At 31.7% G+C, this 27916-nt stretch overlaps 1 protein-coding gene across 1 annotated transcript; it reads left to right on the top strand.

Annotated features, from left to right (window-relative positions):
- Positions 1-865: 865 nt before the first annotated feature.
- Positions 866-27916, top strand: LOC103502864 (UDP-glycosyltransferase 73C12-like). Its single transcript, XM_051084610.1, has 6 exons — positions 866-1312; positions 4548-4620; positions 4740-4928; positions 5441-5667; positions 24871-24981; positions 26402-27916. Exons 1-6 carry the CDS (start codon positions 866-868, stop codon positions 27914-27916), a joined length of 2562 nt encoding a protein of 853 aa, XP_050940567.1.

The raw sequence follows: 27916 nt of genomic DNA, 5'->3' as shown, positions 1-27916 counted from the left end.
TAAGCTGTCCTAATGTTAGACATTGGTTAAATGTCATGAATGATGAAATGGAATCTCTCACTATTAATGATACATGGACTTTGGTAAAACTATCTAGAGATTGTAAAACCATATATTGCAAATGGATTTATAATCTAAAGGAAGAAGTTCCCGATTTTCAACCTCTTAGATATAAAGCTAGGCTTGTCATCAAAGGTTTTACACAAAGGGAGGGAATTGACTACAATGAAATATTCTCACCGGTGTTTAAACAAACCTCCATAAGAATTCTTCTTTCATTAGATGTTCAAGAAGATTTAGAACTTGAACAACTTGATGTTAAAACAACATTCTTACATGGTGATTTGACAGAAGACATATATATGAACCAACCACAAGGATACATTGGAAAAGGTAAAGTAGACTAGGTATGTTATCTTAAAAAATCTATTCATGGTCTAAAACAATCACCTTTACTCTTGTATGTAGATGATATGTTACTTGTAGGAACATCTAAATATGATATTGAAAGAGTAAAGATAGCCTTGAAGGAAGAATTTGACATGAAAGAACTTGGAGAATCTAAGAGAATTCTAGGCGTTGACATCACTAGAGAAAGAACAAAAAGAGGACTCTGACAATAGACCAAAGTAACTACTGCTATAAGGTACTCAAAACATTCAATATGTTAGATGCAAAGCAAGTAGTAATTCCTCTAGCACAACACTTTAAACTGTTGGCTGCAAACTGTCCAAATCTAGAAGATCCCAACCATGTTAAGTACATGGTAAACGTTCTCTACTCATAAGTGGTAGGTAATATAATGCACCTAATGATTTCCACTAGGCTCGATCTATCTTATTCATCTAGTTTGATAAACAGGTATATGGCTAACCCAGGCAAAAGGAATTGGAAAGCAGTCAAATTGGTCCTTAGGTACCTAAAGGGATCTATGAATGCTCAATTGATGAATAAAATATGTCCTAAAGAATTGTTTGAGCTTTATGGTTTTGTAGACTCTGACTACGCAGGGGACTTGGACAAAAGAAGGTCCCTGACAGGATATTGTTTCCTAATTGGAAGCAACCTTTTAAGCTGGAAAGCTTCACTACAACCTGTGGTGGTCCTATCATTTACTGAATCTGAATATATAGCTTTCTCAAAAGCTATTAAGGAAGCTATTTGTCTAAAAGGGCTCCTGAAGGACTTTGGCATATCACAAAAATCTGTAAAGATTTATTGTGATAATCAAAGCAATATTCACTTGTCCAAAAACCAACAGTATCAAAGTAGAACTAAGCACATAGACATTAAGAGTGTGTTTGGGCCTCGGGTATGGGGGGAAAAGGAAAAGAAATTTGGGTCAAGCCTTGTTTGGCCCAAGTATTATGCCAAAAGGGGATTAGGAAAATCCTAATCCCCATATCCCCTATATTGTCTTACACTTCAGCCGCCGACTGCCTCTTTTAACCCTACTCTTTTTCGACCGATTTTCTTCGATTTCTCTATGTTTTTCGTTTCCTTTTCCTCGCATTATCTTCGATTATCTCCATTTTACCTATCTCTTCTTCCTTCCTCTTCAAGTTGATTTACATTTTGTTCGTATTTATACTCTTTCACCGATCTGTTCGTGACCTCCGAAACGCCTTTCATCCTTTCATCCTCTCCCCGAAACGATCTGTTCGTGTTCCATTATTTTGCCCTAATCTCTCCGAAACGCCTCTCACCCTCTCTATTTTGCGTTTCGTTGATCTGTTGCGACGAACGTCCGTGACCACCGAAACGATTCTCATCCTCTCCATTTTCCGTTTCGTTGATCGGTTGCCACGAACGTGCATGATCTCCAAAACGCTTCTCATCTTCTCTCCATTTTTTCATACCATTTCGTCCATCGAACCACCCTTGCCGCTCCCCACTCTTGTCGGTCGTATAACCAGTTTACTGCACTTTTTTTTAAACGAACGGGTATATTGTCATTGATTCTACACTAAATCGAGGAAAGGAACTCGAGTAAGGGCATTGGAGCATGGCAGGGGTTATCGGTGTGCACCAAAGGTATGACTTACCTATGACGAGAATTGTGGTGGTGGTTCTGATTTAATTTTTTCATGTTTCTTCTTATTTTCAATCGATTATGCATTCCTTTGTTCTTCATATTGCCAGCGATGAGTTCAATTATATATTAATGATTTTGTTCATTTTTTTTAAATCTTCGTTTGTCAACTTCTTTAACCATCATCCGTCTTTGTTGTTGATGTTCATATGTGATCAATTGTGGATATCTTTGTTGTTGATCTTCGTGATCAATTGTGTTTTTGATGTTCAAATGTGATCGATTGTGGAACATCCCTCTTTGTTCTTCATATTCGTTTCTGAACTTGTTTAATGATCATGACTCTCTGTTCTTGACATCCATATGTGATTGAATTTTCTTTTTGCTTCCTCTGTGATCATTTATGTTGGAACTCTGGATTTCTTTTACAACTTGTTAAATTTCAATTGTTCCATTCAATTTCAATTTTTCTGTGAACAATATCATGCCTACTGTGGACTTGTATTGAAAAAAATGTCTGGCTACTGTTTTTAGGGTTTGACTGCATTTCTCAAATCCCCTATTTTATGGGATTCTTGTTGGACTAAATTAATGGTTGTTGACCTATTTATTAACATACTCCCTTTAGTATATATTTGGATGTTCTCACAACATTACATGCCTCATTGTCTTCCCCTTTTGTTATACTTCCAGTCCCCTTTGGTATGTTCATAACATTTGTTTGCTCTAATTGCTTTCCATTACTTTTGCCACTTTAGCCACTGTTTTCACTACTTTACAATTGAATCATTTTTAATCTAACTTTTAAAACCACACTTGTTTGTTTGTTTACAATTGCCACTTTTGCTATGTTCTTCAAATTTTCCCTACTTATTTGTTTTTTACAAAACAAATCTGGTTGTTGTAGTTTGATTTCTCCCTATGGCCTCTTTTTGTTGTTGTGCACTGTGTTCTCACACTCCCAATGGTTTTCTGAACATATTGATCTCTATTTTATGTCTCTCGTTGGTTGATTGTGTTTTACATTTGATGTTATCGAGCCCACTGCACTAAGTTCTACCGCAAATGCGTTCTCTTGAACGTCTTTGAGGGAATTTATTAACTATGAGGCAACTTCCTTTCCCATACATTATGTACTAACACATTTATTTTTTGGTACGGTTCCATGGATTTGTAAGCTTTCGTTTCTTTTTAAGGTATGTTTCATATGCGTTTTTTCGTTTATTTTTTACTATACATAATCTTTACGGCCACGCATATGTAATGACAATGTAATTTCTTGTGTAAATCTTCAGGTTGTCGTACTTAAAGCATTCGTAAACGAGGTACAACGACTTTAAACCTCATTCATTTATGAAGTTGATGTATATGTCGTGTACTTAATTATTTTTGTAATGAATTCTTTTCTTTCTTTATTATTCATTTATGTTTCTTGTATCAAACGCTTCGCATTATAGGTTATAAATCGTACTTTTCTTAGTATGTTAAGTGATAGTATTCTTTTCATTTCTTTCCATACTATATTTGCCACTGCCTGTATGTATGAATAGCATATTCATTACTTAGCTACTGTTTTGAAATTAACTACTATCACATGTACCTATTACGACTAAAAATGTAATAACGTAACAAATTTAAAATTACATCAAACTTAATTAACATTATTATTTAAGAAAAGTTGATTGTATATGTAGATGAATAATAATAACACAGTGAGCTATAGATAAGAAAATTGACATTATTATTTCAACAATATTATTGAGACATTGATGTATGTAACTTGGGTGGTATTAAGTAAATGATAGTTTGGGTCGTATTAAGTAACCTACTGAGGACCAATGTTAAAATATATTATTTTATTTTTTACAAATAATTTGGGTGGTATTAAGTAATGTTAAATGCTAATAAAATTCAAATTAATTTTTTGAACTAACTTTATTTTATGTAATATGTAGTGGGTTAGAAAATTACTAGCTCCCTAGTTAATTTATAAACATTTTACTTTACAAAAAATTACTTTAGAAACTCCTTCAATTACTTTAGAACAAATTAATGGAAATATATTTTACAAACTCCTCCAAATATTTTAGAAACAAATTCCATTTATAAACCAATTTTATAAACCTCTCAATTAATTTATAAAATATTTGTATTTCTAAACATATTTTATAAACTTCCATAATTAATGTACAAAAAAATGTATATTTATAAACATAATTTTACAAACTATTCCAATTAATTTGAAATTAAATAAATTTTCAAAACATATTTTACAAACTCCTCTAATTACCTTACAAAGAAATTCCATTTATAAAGCTATTTTTGCATATTTTACAAACTCCCCCATTTATAAACATAATGACACAAACTCCCCCAATTAATTTACAAACAAATAATATTTAAAAACATATTTTGCAAACTCCCCCATTTACTTTAAACACAAATTCCATTTATAAACATTTTACAAAGTACCCCCATTTGAATGTAACGTGTTCATAGGATTCTTTTTGAACAGGTCATAAATCTAGTATTTCTAATGGACGAACACGAATTTGCATCGCTTCTAAATGCGTTTATAACATCCCAACGTCAGTTACTACTTATGTCAAACCTGTTAAATAACGACACGAAGAGAATAACACACACCCTCATGACAGTAGACATAGGATTAGACAGTTAGCCTATTTTTGCATGATTCATGCCTCAGACCTAGTGTGTCGCCAGAGTACGAGAATAGATCGAAGATGTTTCGCCATTCTCTGCCACCTACTAAGGACCATTGGTGGACTAACGTCGACCGAAGTCATCGATGTTGAGGAGATGGTAGCAATGTTCCTCCACATTCTTGCGCACGACGTGAAAAACCGTGTCATTCAATGGGAGTTCATGCGGTCGGGTGAGACAATTTTCCGTCATTTTCACATGGTTTTGTTGGCCATTATTTGACTTCATGACAAGCTTTTGAAAAAACCACAACCAGTGGCTAACGATTGCACAGATCAAAGATGGAGGTGGTTTGAGGTACACATTTATCTGGAACTTCGTGCTTCCACCCAAACGACGTTTGATCTTGTCAATAATCATCATATATGCGTTGCAGAATTGCCTAGGTGCATTAGATGGGACTTACATAAAAGTCAACTTTCCAGAAAGTGACCGGGCTAGGTACAGAACACGCAATGGGGAGGTCGCCACAAATGTACTTGGCGTGTGTGACACGAAAGGAGATTTCATTTACGTACTTGCCGGTTGGGAAGGATCAGCTGCGGACTCACACATCCTCAGTGATGCTATTTCAAGACCTAATGGCCTGAAGGTGCCCAAGGGTAACTACCAACGACATTGTACCTATAAATGCAATTTTCCAATTAATAGCTGCGACATTTTAATCCTCCAATATGATGACAGGCTATTACTACCTAGTTGATGTCGGGTACCCAAATGTAGAGGGTTTCCTCACACCATACAGAGGCAAACGCTACCACTTGCAAGAATGGCCTGGCGCTGAAAATGCACCTTCAAATTCGAAAGAGTTCTTCAATATGAAGCATTCTTCTGCTCGTAATGTAATCGAAAGAGCATTCGGTATCTTGAAGGGTCGATGGGCGATACTACGGGAAAATTCATACTACCCTGTAGAAGTCCAATGTCGCACAATACTTGCATGTTGTCTCCTCTACAACCTTATCAATAGAGAGATGACAACCTTTGATATTGTAACGCCCCAAAAAATTAAGATAATTTTGAAGTTAATTATCTTAATTTTTTTTAATTAGATTTAATTTATTGGACGTTATTTTGAATTCATTTAATGAGAATTATTTGATTTATGATGGTTTAAATAAATATATATGTTTATTGTAGATTTTGGTGAAAGAAAAATAATAATAATAAAGAAGTATTATTATTATTTTTATTAATTGTTATAAATGCTTAAGATTTTGTGCATTTAAGGCATTTATTTAGGAAAGATAATGGGAATAAAGATATATGTATATTTTTGGTATTATATACATATATATCCTAAAAGGAAAAGAAAATAATAATAATAAATATTATTGTTATTATTTGGGTCTATAAATAACATTGGAATGCTTTAAGTTAGAAAGTAAAGGAAAAAGAAAAAGGTTCTTCATCTTCTTCTTTAAGATAACCCTCTGCTGTCGACGCCTCACCAGTTGTGGTTAAGATTGATCTTTTCGGAAGCTTAAGAATTTAAAGTGATGAATTTTTCCATCAAGGATAAGAGGATTTTTCAACCTCCATCTGAATAACCTTGGTAAGCCACTGGAATTAAATTAATATTTTGTTAATTTAATTTTGAATCTATTTGGGGTTTCTTTAGAGGTTCAATTGGCTAATTTTTTTTTAAGATTTAAATCTTGGATTTTTCCCAATCAGGGTTGAATTGGTTTCAACCCAATTTCATTAATTAAGATACTGAGTTTTTCTCTTATGATTAGGATCAAGTTAATTGGAGATTTTTTTACTCTCAGCTAGGGAGTACCTTTGTTTGGCTAAAATCTCAAGGTAAGAGATTCTCCTACTAGACATTCGAACTGAAGTTAAGAGACTGCATGTATTTACGATTATGCATTGATGGTAGCTAAAATGCATAATTCATTATATTGATTGATGATGATGACTGATGTTATGTTAATGACTGGTAGTATGTTGTTGATGACTGTTGATGTTTATGTTTATGCATGATATATTAATCACATGATTAAGGACGTTAAGATTAATACTCATGCCATGTTATGATGTTATGTTATGCTACATGCTATGGATAGGGTGTTTTGTTAACTTTGTCTATTAGAGTCGTACCTGCATGGGTGTCCTTCGGGATCACCACCTTTTTAGGACTGTGTAGTCCGACGGAACCGCCAGTCTGGCATTGATATAGACATGATTCGAGTGATTCGATCGGATTGCTCGCAGCCCGATTGTCTTAGTGTTTCCTCTAGGTACACTACATACCAGTTTGTCCTAGGTGTTCCTTTGGGATCACCGAAGACCAGTTATGTTCCTCTGGGATCATATGTTGCACGTGTTCGGGAACGTGCCAGTTCTTGGGTACCACTTTTCAGGACTCTAATGGGAAGTTAACAGACACCTAGCGGGACTAGTAGTAGGTCCCTTACTGAGTATATGTTTATACTCACTCTTTCTATGTTTAATATTTCAAGCGAAGGTAAAGGTAGAGGAAAGCTGGCGAGCGACAAAGAATGATCCGTGACATGCCATATGGGGACTCAGTTTTGCTTCCGCGTTTATGTATCAGTGTTTCAGCATTCCGTTTTTAATAAAAAATTAATCTTCCCTCGTTTAAAGAAAGTGTCTATTGTTATTGTTTCTTTTTAGTAATGACCTCAGCTTAGTATAAAGAGTTGGGTCGTTACATATTTATTTGGGTTTTTTTTTAATATAACAAATTGGCATGCAAAATATTAACACTGAATATAACAATTTTGAAAACAAAAAAAACCCACAGCCCCACAATGAGAAATATAAAAAATGTCCTAGTCAACATTCGATTAATCAGCCACACGCATATGTGTAATTCTTCTTCTAAACGATCATAATACGCAATCGTGTAGTTAAGAAATGATACACAATCATGTAGTTATTTTTATCGATGAAAAAATGCTTCAAATCTAAAGTGATATTTAAATGATCTTGATATTCTAAAAGAGAAGCTGTAAAAAAGAAAGCGAAGATGAAGAAAGAAAGAAAGACAAGGAAGACGAAATAAAAATAGAAAAAAGAAAATCTTGAAAGAAATTTGTATTTTCTTTACCTAAAAGAAGACGAACGGAGGAACTGGAGAAATATGGAACAAAAATAACAATAGAAGAAAAAAGAGCTAAAGAAATATGGAAGAGAAAATGAATAAATTGCAAAGAAGAAGAAAAAAAAAGTGGCAAATTGTGCGCAATATTAAAGGCAAATCTGAAATTTATGAAAAATTTCTACCGACTTAATGAGCTTCTTGATTTTGTTATAGGGGCTATAAATATTTTAGTGTTTTGTTATATTTATGAAAATTAACCTATTTATCTTTATTTGTTTTTTTGTATATAATTAGCATTCTTATTTAATTCTTTTTTTTCTTATTTTCATAGCATTGATTATTATTTCTTTAGTTTTGCTCATATTTTAGGGGTCTTTTCAAAAATTTCAAAAATGAAAAAAGCCCACAGGCCCACAATGAAAAATACAAAAAATACCCCATTAACAATGCCATCAACAATGCGCACAATATATTTGGCACACGATCGTTTAGCATTGGCTATTGTTTGATACACCATCGTTTAGATTTTAGTAGCCAAATCTAAATATTATTTTAAGATTGTTTGTACACGATCGTTTAGATTTGATTGTTTAGATTTGGGTAACCAAATCTAAGCAATGTTTTTTCAAGATTCTTTGTACATGATCGTTTAGATTTGGCTAAATGTTTCTATTCAAGATTCTTTTGGTACACGATCGTTTAGATTTGACTATACGATTGTTTATTTCTTGTACACGATCATTTAGATTTGGCTATTTTTTATACACGATCGTTTAGGTTTGGCTACCAAAAATCTAAATGACGTTTTTTAAAGATTTTTTATATTTAGTACACAATGTTCAACAATTACCAAACAACAGTTTGAAAAAAAAATAGATCTTTTATATTAGTACACGATCTTGAACCAAATAATAGTTTCGAAAAAAGAAAAGGAAGAGAAGAAAGATAATGGAAAGAAAAAAAAAATCACAGAACATGAAGAGAAGAAAGACGATGAAAATCGCAAACCCGGAATATTTAAAAAATGACAATCTTTATGGACTTTTTTAGTTTGTTACACGAGCCGTGAATATGTTGGTTGTTTGTTATATTTATGAAAATTTTCCCATCTTTTATTTGTTATTTAATACATACTTTTATTTTTTGCTTCTTTTGTAGTCAATTTAATATATTATCGTTAATAGTGTTTAAATTTATTAACATTTTAAATTATTTTTCTTTAGAAAAATGACGACGAAATTTAGAAAATTTAGGAGTCCGATTCTTTAGAAGAATGAGATTGGGAGTTGATTCTTTGGGAGTTCGAGATCGATCTTCAATATTTTTTCTTTAAAATATAAATGTGTGTTTTTCAATACTCATTAATGATTGTTTATATAATATTTTGCATTAATTGTTACATTGATGTTCAATTTAACATTTTTTGTTAATTTTTTTAAACATTTGAAAATTTTATATATTTTGTAATTATTAAAACAAACTAATGTATCATTTCAAAACTTTCAAAGTCTTTTTTATCGAGCATATTATTTTTATAATTTTTAACCTATGGAATCTAGAAAAATTTGGCAGTCCAATTTTCTAGGATTGATGAGGAAATCGATTCTTTCGGAGTTTGAGACTGAGCTTTCCAATATGTTTTTATTATAATCTTAGTATGTTATTTTATGTTTATTTTATGTTTGCTTAATTTGATACTTCTTTACTCTTGGTTTTATTTATCTAATTTTTCTACTAAGCCTTTTTTTATTTCTATTTTATAAATCTTTTTAATTAAAATTTTCAATGTTTTAAAATTCTAATTTAAAATTTTCTAAGTCTTAAAATCTTTCACAAAACTCTTTTTCTAAAATCATTTAGAATTTTTTTCTTTAAAGTTATAATTTTCTTATGTTTGACGGCCTAACTTTCCACTCTTTTTCTTTGGTGGATTCTTTCTCACTCTTTTGCTTCTTGATTTGACTTCTTTCGATCAAGAAATCTGCCAATTCATGCCCTTAGAGAAAGAATGAGGGTCCAATCATCGAGCGAACATGACCCGACTTCTCCAAGTAAAATGGGGAAAGTTCTTGCTAACCGAGATACTCAAGGAGGGCGATGCTTCTCAAGTTTAGTCATCGATCCTTCGATTCTATCTCCGCTAATCATTGAACTACTATTTCCACCATGGGCCAGAAATCTCACTAGAAATTGGGGATCTATTTTAGATGGAGTTCTTTCAACAAATGGGAAAGCAATTATCGTGTATTGGGCCGATTTCAGTGAGATAGGTCCTGCTTACGAAACTCAGACCACCTTTCCCGCAACTTTCTTCTTTCTGACTCTTATGCTTTGTCCTCTTGAGTTTACTTTTTTCATACACTTCTTTACGTATGATTTCATAGGGTTTCCTAATCAATCTTTTATGATAACTTTTATCGTTTTCCTTAAACAAAATCTTAGGATGAAATCTATAAAATTTGGAATTTGATTTTTTAGAATTCTGAGGTGACATATCACATCTTTAGGAGTACGAGATTTGATCACAAGAAAAAATGATTTTAATTAATGCTTACAAAATCTCGTATTAGAAGACTATTATTCCTATGACGGATTTTGAGAAATTGTACTAATTTCTTACTTTCTTGAGATAGAAAAATTTTCTTCATTATAGCCTAATCGATGGAATGCCCTCGGCCTATTTTATGACAGTATTACTTCAAATATTGGAATAACGTGGGATAAAATTAGATATTATTTTTAAAAGAAATAAAAAATATTTTCAATTCAATATTTGATATTTGGTCACCGTTTTCTAAACAGGTTTTTTGGATTGCTAAACCTTTCTTATACAAAAATGATTCCTAAACTCAATTCTAAAATTTTCACAAACTATTGTTCTAATGATTGTATTTAAAAATTATCTAATTTATTTCTATGTCCAATCACATTGAAAAAAAGATTGGTAGCGACTTTCTTTTTTTTTGTTTTATTTTAAAATTAACCCATTTTGAGGACATCGGCCACTCCGTGTCGTCTCTCGTCTCGGGCATGTGGCGAAAAACTCCATTGATGATATGTCCAAAAATTTCATTTTATTTAGTATATATCTTAAATAATATTGAATTGATAATGACTTCTTGGATTGAATAAGAGAGTTATTGGAGATTCTTTTTCAAATTGGGCCGAATTTTCTCAATCTTTAAATGGGGAGCCCAACCCAATAACAAAATGTACATTGATTGAATAGTGTTAGAGATGAAAAATTATATAGAGTTCATGTTCAACCTCTTAATCTTTAAATTGAAGAGAATTTTTATAATAAATAATTTGAATGTTCCATCTGATAATATAAAATAAACGTACTATTTGAACTTTTTCTTTCATTTTAAAAGTTTTAGTGCTAATTAAATTATCATATTTAGTTAATTATGCATTGAATTTGTTATGAATATCTCACTGTCGCCATATTTTCACTATATATACACAACTCAAAATTTTGAATGGGTTTCTCTCTACTTTTATGCTTAGTTTTATTCTGTCTTTAATCTTGAAAGTATTAATTCAAATTTAAAATACAAATGTTCTACACAGCAGTAATGCTTAAACTTTTGTTTTCGAAAAAGATACATTGAATCAACATGTGTACCTGAACATATCTAACTTATGCTTAAACTCTTATGAGTTACTTTAGATTGTAATCTATTAACCCTTAATGAGATTGCTTGTTTATTGTGATTCTTATCTTTCTTACACTTTGTTGTGCTTTCATGTGATATTATGTTAGAGTCGAGAAAAATAGCAATGTTATAAACATGATGACTATCATATATGGATTGCAATAGACATAACTTATGTATCCCTAAAATGATACATTATAAAATCATAAAGGAGCTCGTGAAAGGGTCATTCTTAAAAAAAAAAAAAAAAAATCTTATTATGGTTCGTAGGTTATGTAATAGTCTATGTTTAGGGTAAAAATTATTATGGTTTGAGTTGTTATAATAGTCTAAGTATGGGGTGTAGACTACTTTAGTCTGAGTAGAAAATAGTAATAAACACTTATAAGGTTTAAATCCTATTTTGGTTTTTAAACTTTTATCTATAAACGTTTGTTTTAGTCCTTGAAGTCTTCTAAATAATTTACTTGAGTCCTTGTTGTTAAGATTTTGTTAACGAAATGATTCTAGATACATCATATTAATTAAGTTGATTAATTGTGGAAATATCTATCTGCAACTCGGTAGAGTTTATTTTCTATATGGGTTGTTCTTAATTTTATTTTTTTCTTAGTTTTATACATCTTGTCATGGATGTTAACATCAATCAATATATATGAGTTATATTTTATTTTTAATTCTACTCAACGTTCTTAAGATTTTCTTCAAGGTTTCAATTGAAAAATAAAAATAAAGGGCGTGGGAGCTACAAATGTGACCGTGAGAGAGTTGAGGTTTGGAGGGAAAAAAAAAACAAAGTGAGTTTTGTGGTTCATTTGATTCAAATGCATTGATTATGCTTTTACAACTTTTGTAAACAAATTTGGGTTCATAATGATCTCACAACTCATATATGAATCATTCATCTTCTCGTTTGATAAACAATGCTGAACAAATAATAAAATGAAGTATTTTTTTTTTAAATATAAGTTAGGCCAGTAGGTGCATTCGAACATCTCCACTAGGTGGACACTCCCTTAGCACCCTCATTATCCCCACTTTATTAATATGGAGAGAAAAGTACATGAGAAACAAAGGAGACATTAATATAAAAGATCAAAAAGCTAGAGTCAAGCCCTGATCAAAACAAAACTAGACAGCATTGAGATTTAAGACAATGATACTAGCACCATAACTAGAGAAGAACAGTGATTTAGTAGCAAAGACCTGAAAGTGAATGTTAACAAACATCTTCCTAATTAAGGGCGATTGTAGATTTCTTTTCCTTTGAAAATATGGTTATTTCTTTCCAACCAAATGGACCAAAGCATAGGCGAAATAGAGATGAATTTGATGATGCCTTTTTTGTTCTTTTGATTTATGGTGTAGAGCTCATTGCAAAGGGAAGAAATACAAAGATGATGATTATTCCGTTGAAGGAAATTTCCAAGCTTAGCCCAAAGAATTTTAGCAGCAGAACATCTAATGAAAAGATGATCAATAATGTCTTCAATGCTTTTACAACACAACACGCACCAATTTGGATTTTGATTAAGGGCAGAGATTTTTCTTTGTGAAACATTATCAGTGTTAATGCACCTGCGAATAAGAGACCAAATCAAGAATCTATATTTCTTCGGAATTTTATATCTCCACAACTGTTTAAAAAAATCAGCATTTATATGCGTTGAACTTCCTTGATCAATGCTGTAAATAGCTTTCTTAACTGAAGCTATGGAAAAATAGCCATTCAAATTCAGTTTCCAAAATGGAAGTTCTTGACCTCTGCCTTCATATGGGAGTAAGCTCACATTTAATAGACTCCCATTGTTTCAATTTTCAATCTACGTAATGGCCTTCTAGGTTGAAAATCCCAATTCGAGGTGGTAGAATTCCAAGCATCTTTAACCGACCCATTTTGAACTGTAGAAAGAGCAAATAATCTAGGAAGATGCATTATCAATTTTTAGGCTTCCTCGCTACAATTTTTGCGAGATTAATCGATATCCATAATCTTTATAAGAGATAAAAAAAAAAATAGTTAAGATTTGGGAATACTTAAATAATTTTTTGAAAGGATAAAGTTAACCATTTTTTAAATATTCCAGATTTACCCTTCCATATTTTTCTCTTGAAACCGTCTTCTTCCTCTGCGATTTCTTTCATCTTCTTCCTCCTACCATTTCTTTCATATTCTTTCTTCTTTTTCTCTCATTTCTACGAATTTTTTCCATAATCTTTCTTATTTTTCAATTCTTTTTTTACGTCGTTAAATCTTTCCATCGTCTTTCTTCTTTTCCTCTTATTTTTTTTCGCTACAATTTCTTTCCATCGTCTTTCTTCTTTTTCTTTTTCTTTTTTTGCTGTAATTTATTTCCATCGTTTTTTTTCCTCTTCTTTTTTTACGTAGTTTGAATTTGTATAACCAAATCTAAACAACCATGTACAAAAAAATAACAAATCTAAAAAATCGTGTATAAAAAATCTTGAAAAACATCATTTAGATTGGAGTAGCCAAATGTAAGCGATCGTTTTAAAAAAATAAATCATCGGTAGACAAATCTAAACGATTGTGTACCAAAAAAATTAAAAAAATCATTTAGCCAAATCTAAACGATCGTGTAGACAAATCTAAACGATCATGTAGACAAATCTGAACGACCGTATAAAAAAAATAAACGATCGTGTAGCAAAATAATTTTAAAAAATCTTTTAGCCAAATCTAAGCGATTGTGTAGACAAATCTAAACGATCGTATAAAAAAATAAACAATTGTGTAGCAAAAGAATTTAAAAAAAATCGTTTAGCCAAATCAAAACGATCGTGTACCAAGGTTTGAAAAAAAAATCATTTAGATTTAGGTCCCCAAATCCAAACAATCAAATCTAAACGATTGTGTAACCAAATTTAAACGTAACCAAATTAAACAACCTTGTAACAAAATTAAACTGATAGATTTGGAAAAATAAATTGTAGCCATATCTAAACAATCGTGTACCAAGAAAAAGTCAAATCTAAATCTAAACGATCGTGTAACCAAATTTAAACTTAACCAAATTAAACGATCGTGTAACAAAATTAAACGATATAAATGAAAAATAAATTATAGTCATATCTAAACGATCGTGTATCAAACAATAGCTAAATCTAAACAATCGCAAATATATTACGCGCACGTTGTTGACAGCGTAGTTGACGGAGCATTTTTCACTACAAAAGACGGGGGTACTCCCGACACCAAAAAACGTCTAGAGAAAGGCGTCGGGAGAGGCTTTCCCAACGCCGTGTTGGTACGGCGTCGGGAAAGCCTCTCCCAACGCCGAAGTATGCTTCGGCATAGGCTGCATCGGGAATACCTCATTCCCGATGCAGCCTATGCCGACGCGCATTTCGACGTCGGGAAAACTTCTTTTCAGACGTTTTTTCCCGACGTTTCTTTACGTCGGGAATTCCTTTATATATATATATATATATATATATTTTAAATATTTTATTTCTACTTTTTTTTCTTATAATATTTTGCTCAAACATTCACAATAATGTTCGGATTGCTCAAAAAATTTTCTCGACGTTTTGGATTAAATTAAAACAAATTAAATATAAATTAAAATAAATTAAGAAATATACAAACACAAATTTAAAAAATAAAATTAAAATGAATAATACGAATAAGTTCACTACAACAAAATATAGTTCTCAAAATAGAAAAAACATAAACATTAAGAAAAAGTCTCCCAACGAGGTGCGTATGCGCGTTATTCTACACCTTCGGTCCTAAAAATGGTATAAAAATAACTAAGTTTGGTACATAATCATATATTGCAAAAAATTAAGAATAATAGAGACATATACGTACCGCAGAGCTAGGGATCATGTGGTGGTCCCTGTTGTGCACGAGTCAGTTCTTCTATCATCTTTTTCATACTTTCCACTTGTGAAGCTAATGCTTGGTGATTTCGTTCTTGTACTTCAATCCGTTCCAAAGCTTCATGAAGTTTAGCTTGTAATTCAATCTCTTTATCTGTGGACTGCGAACAAGATGTCGATGAACTGCTTGCACTTGCCGTTCTGCGGGCCTTCGGCTTGGGTCCCCAACCAAGGTCTTTTGAGTAGCCAGGTCGTCTACCCAACACCTGATCGCATATCTCATCCTCAAAGAGTGGCTGACTACCCCCTGGGGTAGGCTGGGATTGGAGTTCCAGCATTTGATTATGCAACAAATTGAAAAACTATGTTAGGTAACGCACAAAAATATATAACGAAAGTGGATAATTAATAAGGGCATAACTTACATGCACATCCTCGGTGGTCTGCGACACGAATGTCCCAGCTCAAACATGTGTATACCATAACTGCAGGATAGCCATCTCAAATCAACAATAAAAAATATTCAACACAAACAGGCTACCATAACTGCAGGATAGCCAAAGCAAATCTTAACACACATATTACATTCAAAACATAAACTATAAATCCCCCCCCCCCCTCAATTCAATTTAACTATTAACTCCCCCCCCCCCCAATTTAATTTAACTATTAACCCTCCCTCCCCCGCAATTCAATTTTCAATTTAACTATAAATCTCCCCCCCTCCCCCCTCCAATTTCAATTTTCAATTCAAATATAAACCTCCCTCCCAATTCAATTTTCAATTTAACAATAAACCCCCTCCCCCAATTCAACCCCCATTCAATTTTCATTTAACTATAAACTTCCCCCTCAATTCAATTTTCTAAATAACCCTGAACCCTAAACCATTCAAATTTTAATTCAACCACAAATTACACACATTCTATACAAAAATACATTTAACAAACAAAAATCTATTCCAAAAGAAAATCCTAAAATAATTTTCCTAAAAAAACCCTAAAACATAAATTTAAACTAAATAAATTTTAATTTTTCTCTTACCTAAAGTGGCAGACGGCAGCGAGGGACGGCGACAGAACAGCAGCGGAAGGGCGACGGAAACGGCGACGGTTCTCGACTTCTCCTCTCTTTTCCCCTCTCGATTTCAGTTCTGTAAAATACAGAACTGAAACGATTAAAAAGGGAACTTTCCGACGCAGTCCCGTGGCGTCGGGAAATCCCCCAAAAAGCGTCGGAAAAAGGGGAATTCTCGACGCTCATTAAACGGTTTTCCCGACGCTTAAGGCTGCGTCGGAAAAAACCCCTTAATCCCCTATTCCCGACGCCGCTCCCCACGCACTGTGCATGGCGTCGGGAATAGTTCATTTTTTAAATTAATTTACCCTTTTCCCAACGAATACTTGCCGACGCCTTCGTGGTGCGTCGGGAAAGAATGTTTTCTTTTAGTGTTTTTATATTTTACACGGTGGGCCTCTGGGCTTTTTCCATTTTTGGAATTGTTCTATATGGTGTAAATATTTTGCCACTTTTTTATATTTTTGAAAAGACCTCATTAAAAAATAATAATAAAATCTAATATCTACAGAGATGTAAAGTAATTAAAAACCCAAAACAATAGGGAAGTTTTAATGTCTATGATACATTCAATTTGGATGAATCTTTATACGATTCTTTGATTATCTTTGTTAGGTAAAATAAATCACAAACCAATAATGTTTATGAATATATGTTTTATAACACATGCAATACACATAGGAAAATATATACTTTATTTAAGTATATAATGAAAAAACAAAAATATTATAATTAATATATTAAATAAAAAGATCTTTTCAAAAATATAAAAAAACAGTAAAGTATTTACACTGTATAGAACAATTTCAAAAATAGAAAAAACTCAAAGACTCACCGTGTAAAATACCCAAAATGTCTCGTCAACTACGCTGTCAACAACGTGTACGTAATATATTTGCGATCGTTTAGATATTTGCGATCATTTAGATTTGGCTTTGTTTGGTACACAATCGTTTAGATATGATACATTTTATTTTTTAATTCTATCGTTTAATTTTATTACACGATCATTTAATTTGGTTATGTTTAAATTTGGTTAAACGATAGTTTAGATTTGATCGTTATAGCTTTTGATTTGGCTATTGTTTGGTATACGATCGTTTAGATATGGCTACAATTTATTTTTTCCATTTTATCGTTTAATTTGGTTACACGATCGTTTAATTTGGTTATGTTTAAATTTGGTTACACGATCGTTTAGATTTAATCGTTTAGATTTGGGTCCCGATTTTTTTTTTCAAATCTTGGTACACGATTGTTTAGATCTAGCTAAACAATTTTTTAAAATTCTTTTGCTACATGATCGTTTACTTTTTTATACGATCGTCTGGATTTATCTACACAATCATTTAGATTTGGCTACATGATCGTTTAAATTTGGCTAAACGATTTTTTAAAATTCTTTTACTACACGATCATTTATTTTTTTATACGATCGTTTAGATTTAACTAAATAATTTTTTTAATTCTTTTACTACACGATCATTTATTTTTTTATACGATCGTTTAGATTTGACTAAATAATTTTTTTAATTCTTTTGGTACACGATCGTTTAGATTTGTCTACTGATGATTTATTTCTTTTACACGATCGTTTACATTTGGCTACTTCAATCTGAATGATTTTTTTCAAGATTTGTTATACACTATTTTTTTAGATTTGTTATCTTTTTGTACACAGTCGTTTATTCAAATTCAAACGAAGTAAAGAAAGAAGAGGAAAAGAAGAAAGATAATGGAAAGAAATCACAGCGAAAAAAAAAAGACGATAGAAAGGTTAAACGACGTAAAAAGAATCAAAAAAGAAAAAAGACGAAGAAAATATTAAACGATGTAAAAAAGAAACAAAAAAGAAGAAAAGACATTGAAAAAATTCGCAAAATCAGAAAAGAAGAAAGACAATAGAAAGAAATCCCAGCGAAAAAAAAAAGAAAGAAAAGAAGAAAGAGGATGAAAAGATTTAACGACGTAAAAAAAGAATTGAAAAATAAGAAAGATTATGGAAATAAATCGCAGGAAAAAAAAAGAGAAGAAAAGAAGAAAGACGATGAAAGAAATCGCAGGAGAAAGATTATGGAAAGAAATCGCAAGAGGAAGAAGACGATTTCATTGCAAGGAGAAAAGAATATTTGGTATATTTTTTTTATATTTAATTCACATCAGATAAACTATTTCTATTTAAATTTTTATAAATATATAGTTTTCTAAGTCACGTGCTACAAGAAAAATGACCTACCTATGATACCTCCCTACAACCCAAATTGAAAGGAGAGAAGAAAAAAATGTCATAAATGTCAAAATTCGCGTTTTCGGATTCCATTTTTCTGTGACGGTTATTTGTTATCATAAAATGTAAGAACATTAAACAAATTAATCTATTTTATTAAAATAAAATTTCCCCCAAAAATTATCTTTACCCTTTCATTTTACAAACCCTTTCAGTTTACCTTTTCATTTTCTCACGAACGGCTAACACTCCACCACGAACACGGTTGATACCTTCTTGCTCCACCATGTGACGGTGGCTATTCTCTCCACCGCACAATGACGGCTTGGAAGGGCTAGTAAAATATGTTGTGGAAAGGAAACTTTTGTTGTTTCTATATTCTACTATCATTGCCTATGTATCTTTCTGTTTGTTGTTCTTTGAATCTTTAAATTTTTCCAGTGTTTTAGCGTAGTTAATAACTTGTTCTTTATAATGATAGGTGGTGGTGATGTTGTTGATATTAATTTGTGTTCGAAATGGTACACACTTCAACCGTTTGCGCCCTTTTTTGTTCTTGGGCTTCAATTGTTGGTGAATTCGCAACATAAAGTGGCCAACACTTTTGATACCGCACCTATGCACAAACATGTATATGGGACTTAAGTCTTCATATTAAAGGAGGTTTTTAGGTTTTATTTGAACGTTAGAATCCATCTTTACCACATGTAGATTCTTGTAAACTTTTCATTAAAGATGGTTATTAGTCAATCTTTTTATACAAATATTAGAAAGTGTATGATAACATATAGATATTAAAGTATTGATTGTTTGTTTCCATATGAGTAAGTAATTAGAAGTACTTTTGTAATTGAAATGGTCTATATAATGGCAATGTTGCAAGAAATGACCTCCGATTAATATATTCTCTTTTTGTAAAAAAATGTGGTAATACAAGAGTATATGACATTTCATTTTTAAAAAAAACTGTCAAGGTAAAGATATTATTGAAATTCAATGATAGTCATGCTAGGCCTTTTCTTGAAAGGCAAAAGATGTCAAATTATATAAATTCGTAACATTTTATAACAGTCATCAATATGCAAAGATAAATAACTGTCATAAGATATAAAATAATCATATTCATTATTTGTCAATACTACTGAATATTTGACATTTATTTTTCTTCATAACCATACTTATTATGATAAATTTTTCAATCTGTCATAAATAATTATACCTTTATAAGCAATATAATAATCGTAAAAAACTATCATCAATTTTAAATTTGACAGCTTTTAAATATTGTGGTAGGTCATTCTTGTTGAGTGATGTTTGAGCAAAGTTTCTACTTAGATTCCAGTCTTCCTCCAACGATCAATCTATTCAACCCTCCATTATACTATTTTCATATCTTTAATTTTAATTTGAGAAACATATAAATTTGAAATTAATCTCGAATTTATCCATCATCAATTTAAGTTAAATTAGTTTATAGACAAACTATGATATGAATTATGTAATATTTTAAGAGATGCAATTCCACGTTTTCAATATTTTATTATTATTGATAAAGTAACGTGCTGCTGCAGGATGTGTTAGGTAGTTGTAGCACTTGTTTGGTGTTCAGGTTATTAAAAATATAAAAGAACTTATGTTTATTAAAAAGAAAAAGGAACTTGTGTTTTTTAGACCTACTTAAAAGGACAATTAATTGCTAAGAATATCCCAAAATAAAATTATTTACATAATATATTAAAATTAGATGAATATTAGGAAAACTTACATACTTGTAACAAAGTCTATAAACTTAGTCCTTTTTTAAATATTTCAGGTTTGTCCTTTCATCTTTTTTTTCTTCTTCGCGATAAAATCGTCTTCTTCCTCTTGCGATTTCTTTCATCTTCTTCCTCTTGCGATTTCTTTCATCTTCTTCCTCCAGCGATTTCTTTCATCATATTCCTTCTTTTCTCTCTTTTTTTTTTTTTTTTGCGATATCTTTTCATAATCTTTCTTATTTTTCAATTCTTTTTTACGTCGTTAAATCTTTTCATCGTCTTTTTTTTTCGCTATGATTTCTTTTCATCTTCTTTCTTCTTTTTTTTTCGCTGTGATTTCTTTCCATCGTCTTTCTTTTTTTTCTGATTTTGGATTTCTTTCAATGTCTTTCCTTCTTTTTTGATTCTCTTTTACATCGTTTAACATTTTTTCGTCTTTCTTCTTTTCTGATTCTTTTTTAAGTCGTTTAATCTTTTCATCGTCTTTCTTCTTTCTTTTTTTTTTCCGCTGGGATTTCTTTTCATTATCTTTCTTCTTTTTTTACGTCGTTTGAATTTGGATAACCAAATCTAAACGACCGTATACAAAAAAAATAACAAATCTAAAAAATCGTGTATAAAAAATCTTAAAAAAAATCATTCATATTAGAGTAGCCAAATATAAACAATCATGTAAAACAAATAAATCATTGGTAGACAAATCTAAACGATCGTGTATCAAAAGAATTAAAAAAAAATCATTTAGCCAAATCTAAATGATCGTATAAAAAAAATAAACGATCGTGTAAAAAAGAATTTAAAAAAATCGTTTAATCAAACCTAAACGATTGTGTAGAAAAATCTATATGATTGTGCAGTAAGAGAATTTTAAAAAATCGTCTAGTGAAATCTAAACCTACCAAGTTTTGAAAAAAAAAATCGTTTAAATTTGGGTCTCCAAATCTTAACGATTAAATCTATCGTATAACCAAATTTAAACTTAACCAAATTAAACGATCGTGTAACAAAATTAAAAAATAAATTGTAGTCATATCTAAACAATCGTGTATCAAACAACAACCAAATCCAAATCTAAACGATCAAATCTAAACGATCGTGTAACCAAATTAAATGATAGTGGAATAAAATTAAACGATAGAATTGAAAAATAAATTGTAGTCATAGCTTTTTTATATTTTTGAAAAGACTGGCGAATATTACTCTATTTTGTAAATTATTTTAATATTGTGTATTTTTAAAAATGTTTCTATTTGAAAAATCTTGGGTTTTAAATAATTTTTTTTAATCACTTTAAAATCTTGCTCTAAGATCTCTTGCAAACTGGAATCATTTTAAAAGTATAATCTAAGTTTAAATATTAATATTGCCTTCGCTAAGTTTGTACCTTGAAATTATTTTATTTTTTTCTCCCACTCATATTTCTTACATGATGAGGTGGTGGATGGGTAGATTCCTTGATTTGTTCTTTCTTAATCTATAATCATAATAATAATTATTATCACTATTATAATTATAATTTTTATAATAATTCAGAGAATATAATCTTCTAATTTTTAAATTTTATTTCGTTACAAAATTCATATGCTATGATGCATGTGATTCAATACTAATATTAATAAAAGCAACACACACCACCAATGATTGAACGTAAACCTCCATATTCCCTATTTTTATATTTAACATTTCAGACCTTGAGTAATATAAACGTGGTTAATTTTTATAAATGTAATAAAATATTAAACTATTTATGGTCTGTGTAACAAAATCCATAAAATTAGTCAGTTTTTTTAATAGTCAAATCTAAATGATCGTGTACTAAAAGTAGTCAAATCTAAATGACAAAAAAATCTTTAAAAAAATCGTTTAGACTGTGATAGCCAAATTTAAACGATCATGTATAAAAAAAAAAATAAACGATCATGTAGACAAATCTAAACGATCACCAAAAAATCTCACAAAAAAATGTTTAACCAATCTAAACGGATCGGGTACATCATGCAGAGAATTTAAAAAATAAATCGTTTAGATTTGGTTACCTAAATCTAAATGATCAAATCTAAACAATTGTGTACATACAATTTAAAATATAAATCGGTTACATTTGTCTATCAAAATCTAAACGATTATGTACCAAATAATAGCCAAATATGAGCAATCATGTACCAAATATATTACGCGTTTTACCAAATATATTATGCACGTTGTTAATGGGACATTTTTTATATTTTCTGTTTTTAGAATTATTCTATACAGTGTAAATATTTTGCCGTTTCGTTATATTTCTGAGAAAACTTTCGTGGATATACTGTTACAAGTTGTTATTTTCATTATTATTATTATTATTTTTTGACCACGAAATAATCATTTATAACAAAATTGAATAAAAAATCTACAAAAAATGAAAAAGAAAATAACAATAAAAATAATAATATTACCAAAAGAAGCATTAAAGTTTCTAATGGTCATACATTCTCAAAAATAGTGTTTTTTTATCTTTCAAAAAATTACAAAAGAAAATTTTCTTAAAAAAGTATGGAATTTAAATTGTTAGGCTCGTGAATGAAAGTAATAATTGACCATAAGTTTTGAAGATATATTTGATATATGCACTACTATATGTATTTGAATTTTCTAAAAAATAAATGAGATATATTTGATAAATAACAAGGCTTAGGATATATATTTATATTATTAAGTATACTTGTAAATGCGAAAAACAAAAAACTATGATATATATGTGATGTATGTTTAGTTTATTACTAGCTAGTCTATTTGACACATAATTGAGATCATAATGGAAAAGTATCGATTTACGGTTTGGAATATAAAGAACAAGAGGAAATATTAATTGGAAAAATATTTACATAAATGTACATCATCAACCAAATTAATAAATGATGGTGGAGTAATTTCACGTTGAAGGAAGTATTCCCGAGGCTTTCATTATTTTCGGTGATGCCGAGTCATTTTATAATAACAATGGTAAAGTTTTGATCTTTTTTTTAAATAATATAATTTCTAAAAATATCGTAAAAAAATAGGGTAGTTCAAATATATATATATATATATATATAATAAATTGAGTAGCAAAGTCATGTACTAGGTACATGACTTCGCTAAATCATGGACTAGATCTACGTCTTCGAATCAAAGTCGTGTACCTGATCCATGACATCTGACTGAAATTGTGTACCTAGTCCACGACATCTGACTGGAGTCGTAGACCAGGTCCATGACTTGTGACTGGAGTTATGTACCGAGTACACGACTTCAGTACAGATGGTAGACTACCATCTGACACGTACCAGATGACAATTAACAGTAACGTTGACTACCAATTTTGTCCCATAGCGGCGAAGTCGTGTATCGGGTACATGACTTCGTTCAGGTGTAATCTACACACTTGTACGTCATGCAGGATAGTCATGTACCGAGTACACAACTTCCCCTCTATAAAAACCTTAGTTTTCCTTTATTCTGCCTTATTCGTGCATCCCTCATTTTTCCTTCAACCTTCGAATTTCTCTTCTCCTCCCTTACTGTCGATGAAAATCTTTCTTCTACATTTCAGTCTCCTCTTATCTACTTCCATTTTATTTCCCAACAAAATCTTCTTCTACATTTTCTCTATCTCTTCTCCATTTTCATTCTTCTTCCACTTCATTCTTCTTGTAGATGATTGGCGACTTTCTGTTTGTCGACAAATCAAACACCCTGGTCCATTGTATGTTTCTCCCATTTATATTCGATTTTGACCAGGATGGTACGTATGCGTGGAGCGTTGCAACCCGCACATGGTTGTATAGGGAACTCTGTCGAGCGAGTCGTGCATAGTCCCTAAAGATCTCTGGCGCATGAATGCTACTACAAGTATGGGCATACGAAAAATTTTCTATTGTAGCGCCACAGAGAACGCTGCAGGATTTAGATGATCGACCTTTGAGTTTCAGGTACTATTTCATGTACATGTTATATTTAATAGAATTTTCACTATCTATAATTTATTAATGGTTTGTTTCACAAATTAGATGGAGCGGTGTTTTACCTTCATCTGAACAGTCAACAAATATGTTTCTTACCTATCGATTGATATTTGCTCGGTTGATGCAGTCTCGGGTAGTAAAATATTATACGAATGTTATATAGTTCTTTTTTTTTTGTTGCCTACTGACGTGTGTTTTTTCAACAGATTAATTGGCCACCGTACACACCCAACATTATGGCATAGCTTCCTGTTCGATGTCGTAGTGGTCAAGCAGTGTGGACTTACGTGGTCCCATGATTTGTTTTCATTTGGTTGAGATGCATAAACCAAATTCGCGTGTTGCGACAATTCAATATATGCTGCAAATGCCACTAGCGATTAGTTTCACAAATCCGAGGCTGCACCAAATATATTTAAGGGGAAAGCTTGATCAAGATTAGCGTCGGATTCATGCGGACATATCGAAATGTGAAATTTGTGATATAATTTTCAGGTTGAAGCACCCAGCATACTCCAACCGACGGTATCAAAGAACTATTTTTCCGAGTACAAGTCGATTATCAGAAGCTTCATCACCCTGGAGGGTGCTTTCTATCATTGCATGGTAAGAATTTAATCTGCTTTATTTTATACATTTAATAAGAATAGAACATTAATTTTGTTTGTATTATTTGCAATCTTTCAATATGATTTTGTTGACGACGTACATGCTTTCTCCGTGGAACACGATTTAGAAGCTTTCGGCGACATGTGTAGCACATATCGTAGACACATATGACGTAGACAATGGAAAGGCAATGATCTCGTGGAGGGTGATGAAGTCGTGTATTGTGGTACACGACTTCCATACACTCATTCCACATGGGACGGTCAAATGCTGACATATTCAAAGGAAGTCGTGTACTAGGTACACGACTAGCATGAAAGTCGTGTACCGACTTCCTTCGAAAAACCAAATTTACCCTATTTTTGACAATAGTTTGCCCAACTATCTTGTATTTGACATCTCTTCTCAACCTACTTTATTTTTGTTAATAGTTTAGAAAAAACCTATATTTCTCAAAATTATCCTAAAAATTTTTGTATACCCGAAAATAATTTGTTTAAATGTTTAGTAATAGTTAATGAGTTTTATTGGTTAAGAAAAATAATACTTTTACTTCAAATTTCTTAATAAAGTTTGTTTAAAAATAAAATTTAAAATGAAAAGTGTTAGACGATTTTTTTAGAATAAACTTGATAACACTTGAAGTAAAATAAATATTTTTAAATATATAGCAAAATGAATAAAAAAAATATTAATAATAATTTTGATCCGTACTTATAAACTTCTTTTAATGATATTAATAAACATAGGATGTGAAATTTTATTTTGTAATTTTTTAGAAATAATTGTATTATGTACAACAAATTTTATTTTAAAATAAAATTTGTTAATGTGTTTTCATTTTTTTAAACGTAACAGGACAAGGTTTGGGAAAAACAAAAAGTGTTTTACTAAAGAAAAAGTAATATAAAGACGATTAAAAAAAGGTGCACAATGAAATCATATTAAACATTACAAAACCCTAATAAGATGTGTTTTGTATATTTATATATAAACAATACACAATAGTGGATTCCAATAATACAAAAAATACAACCTGTTTTTCATGCATAATTAAAAATTCTACGTCGCTATGCAAACCGAAATCATATTAAAAGTGATATTTAATATATCTCCTCCACCAAGGTTGATTCGTATCTCGAACATATATTTCTATTTTGTTTAAGATTGTCTTTTCTTCCTCCTTTTCTCCTACTTTGTTGGAAAATGTATAGGTTTGTTGAGTTTTTTCTTTTCTTTTTTTGGTTTGATCTAAAATAATAATAAATAATTCCAAGAATGGAATCTTTTAATAATATTTTAAAAAAATAAAATGAGCACGATTCACAATTTTCTTAAACAATGTACTTTTGTATTGCAAAATTCATATGTATGATGCATGTGATTCATATGTACAATTTTTCTTTTTCCTATAAAGCCTGATGAGTTGTTGTTCCTCTTCGCTCATCCTCAATTTCTAGTTTCAATGGCTTCCCCTCACCTTCTTTTGTTCCCTTTCATGGCTCAAGGCCATATGCCACCCATGATTGATCTTGCGAAGCTCCTTGCTCGCCGTGGACTCATAATCACCATTGTCACCACCCCTCACAACGCTGCTCGCAACCACTCTGTTCTTTCTCGTGCCATCAATTCTGGTTTACAAATCAATGTCGTCCAACTTCCATTTCCCTGCTCACAAGGCGGCCTGCCGGAAGGCTGTGAAAATCTAGACTTACTTCCTTCCTTGGATCTTGCCTCCAAATTCTTGAGAGCCACTTTTCTCCTTCTTGACCCATCTGCAGAATTGTTCAAAAAACTCACTCCCCGTCCCACATGCATTGTCTCCGATCCCTGCCTCCCTTGGACCATTAAACTTGCTCATAAATTTCACATACCCAGGGTTGTTTTTTACAGCCTTTGTTGTTTCTCTCTCCTGTGTCAGCCTACTTTAGTAAATAAGGAACCCCTTCTTCGTTCACTGCCTGATCACGCTCTCGTAACTATCCCTGATTTGCCTGGTTATGATTTCCAGTTTCGCAGGTCTATGTTACCTAAACACACCGATCAGTACTTTGCAGCATTTAATCGCGAGATGGAGGAGGCTGATCTCAAGTCCTACAGCATTATTATTAACAACTTCGAGGAATTGGAGCCAAAAAACTTAGCTGAGTATAGAAAATCGAGAGACCTTCCTGAAAAAGTGTGGTGCATTGGCCCTGTTTCACTATGCAACCACGACAAACTCGATAAAGCTGAAAGAGGCAACAAATCTGCTATCGACCAACACGAATGCTTGAAATGGATGGATTGGCAGCAACCGAGTTCTGTGGTGTACGTCTCATTGGGAAGTATATGTAATCTAACGACGAGACAACTCATAGAGCTTGGACTGGGTCTAGAGGCGTCGAAGAGGCCATTTATTTGGGTGATCCGGAAAGGGAATGAAACAAAGGAGTTGCAGAAATGGATGGAGGCGTACAATTTCAAAGAGAAAACAAAGGGGAGAGGGCTGGTGATTCGTGGTTGGGCGCCACAAGTTATGATACTATCCCACACTGCAATCGGAAGCTTCTTGACGCATTGCGGTTGGAACTCAACGCTTGAAGGAATATCGGCGGGGGTTCCTATGATTACATGGCCACTATTTTCAGACCAATTCAATAACGAGGTGCTGATCGTGAAGATGTTGAAAAACGGGGTGAGTGTGGGTGTGCAAGCATCTTTGCAATGGGGAGAGGAAGAGGAGACTGAAGTGGCTGTGAAAAAAGAGGATGTGATGAAAGCTATTGAAAGGGTGATGAGTGGAACAAAGGAAAGTGAAGAGATTAGAGAGAGATGTAAAGAGCTTGGTAAAAAGGCCAATAGAGCTGTTGAAGAAGGTGGTTCTTCTCACCATAACATCAAGTTGTTCATTGACGATCTAATTGATCTTGCAGGTGGTGATCCCAACTGA

The sequence above is a fragment of the Cucumis melo genome, chromosome 5 (assembly GCF_025177605.1).
Source record: "Cucumis melo cultivar AY chromosome 5, USDA_Cmelo_AY_1.0, whole genome shotgun sequence".
Taxonomy (NCBI): domain Eukaryota; kingdom Viridiplantae; phylum Streptophyta; class Magnoliopsida; order Cucurbitales; family Cucurbitaceae; genus Cucumis; species Cucumis melo.
This window is presented reverse-complemented; position numbering and strand designations above follow the sequence as displayed.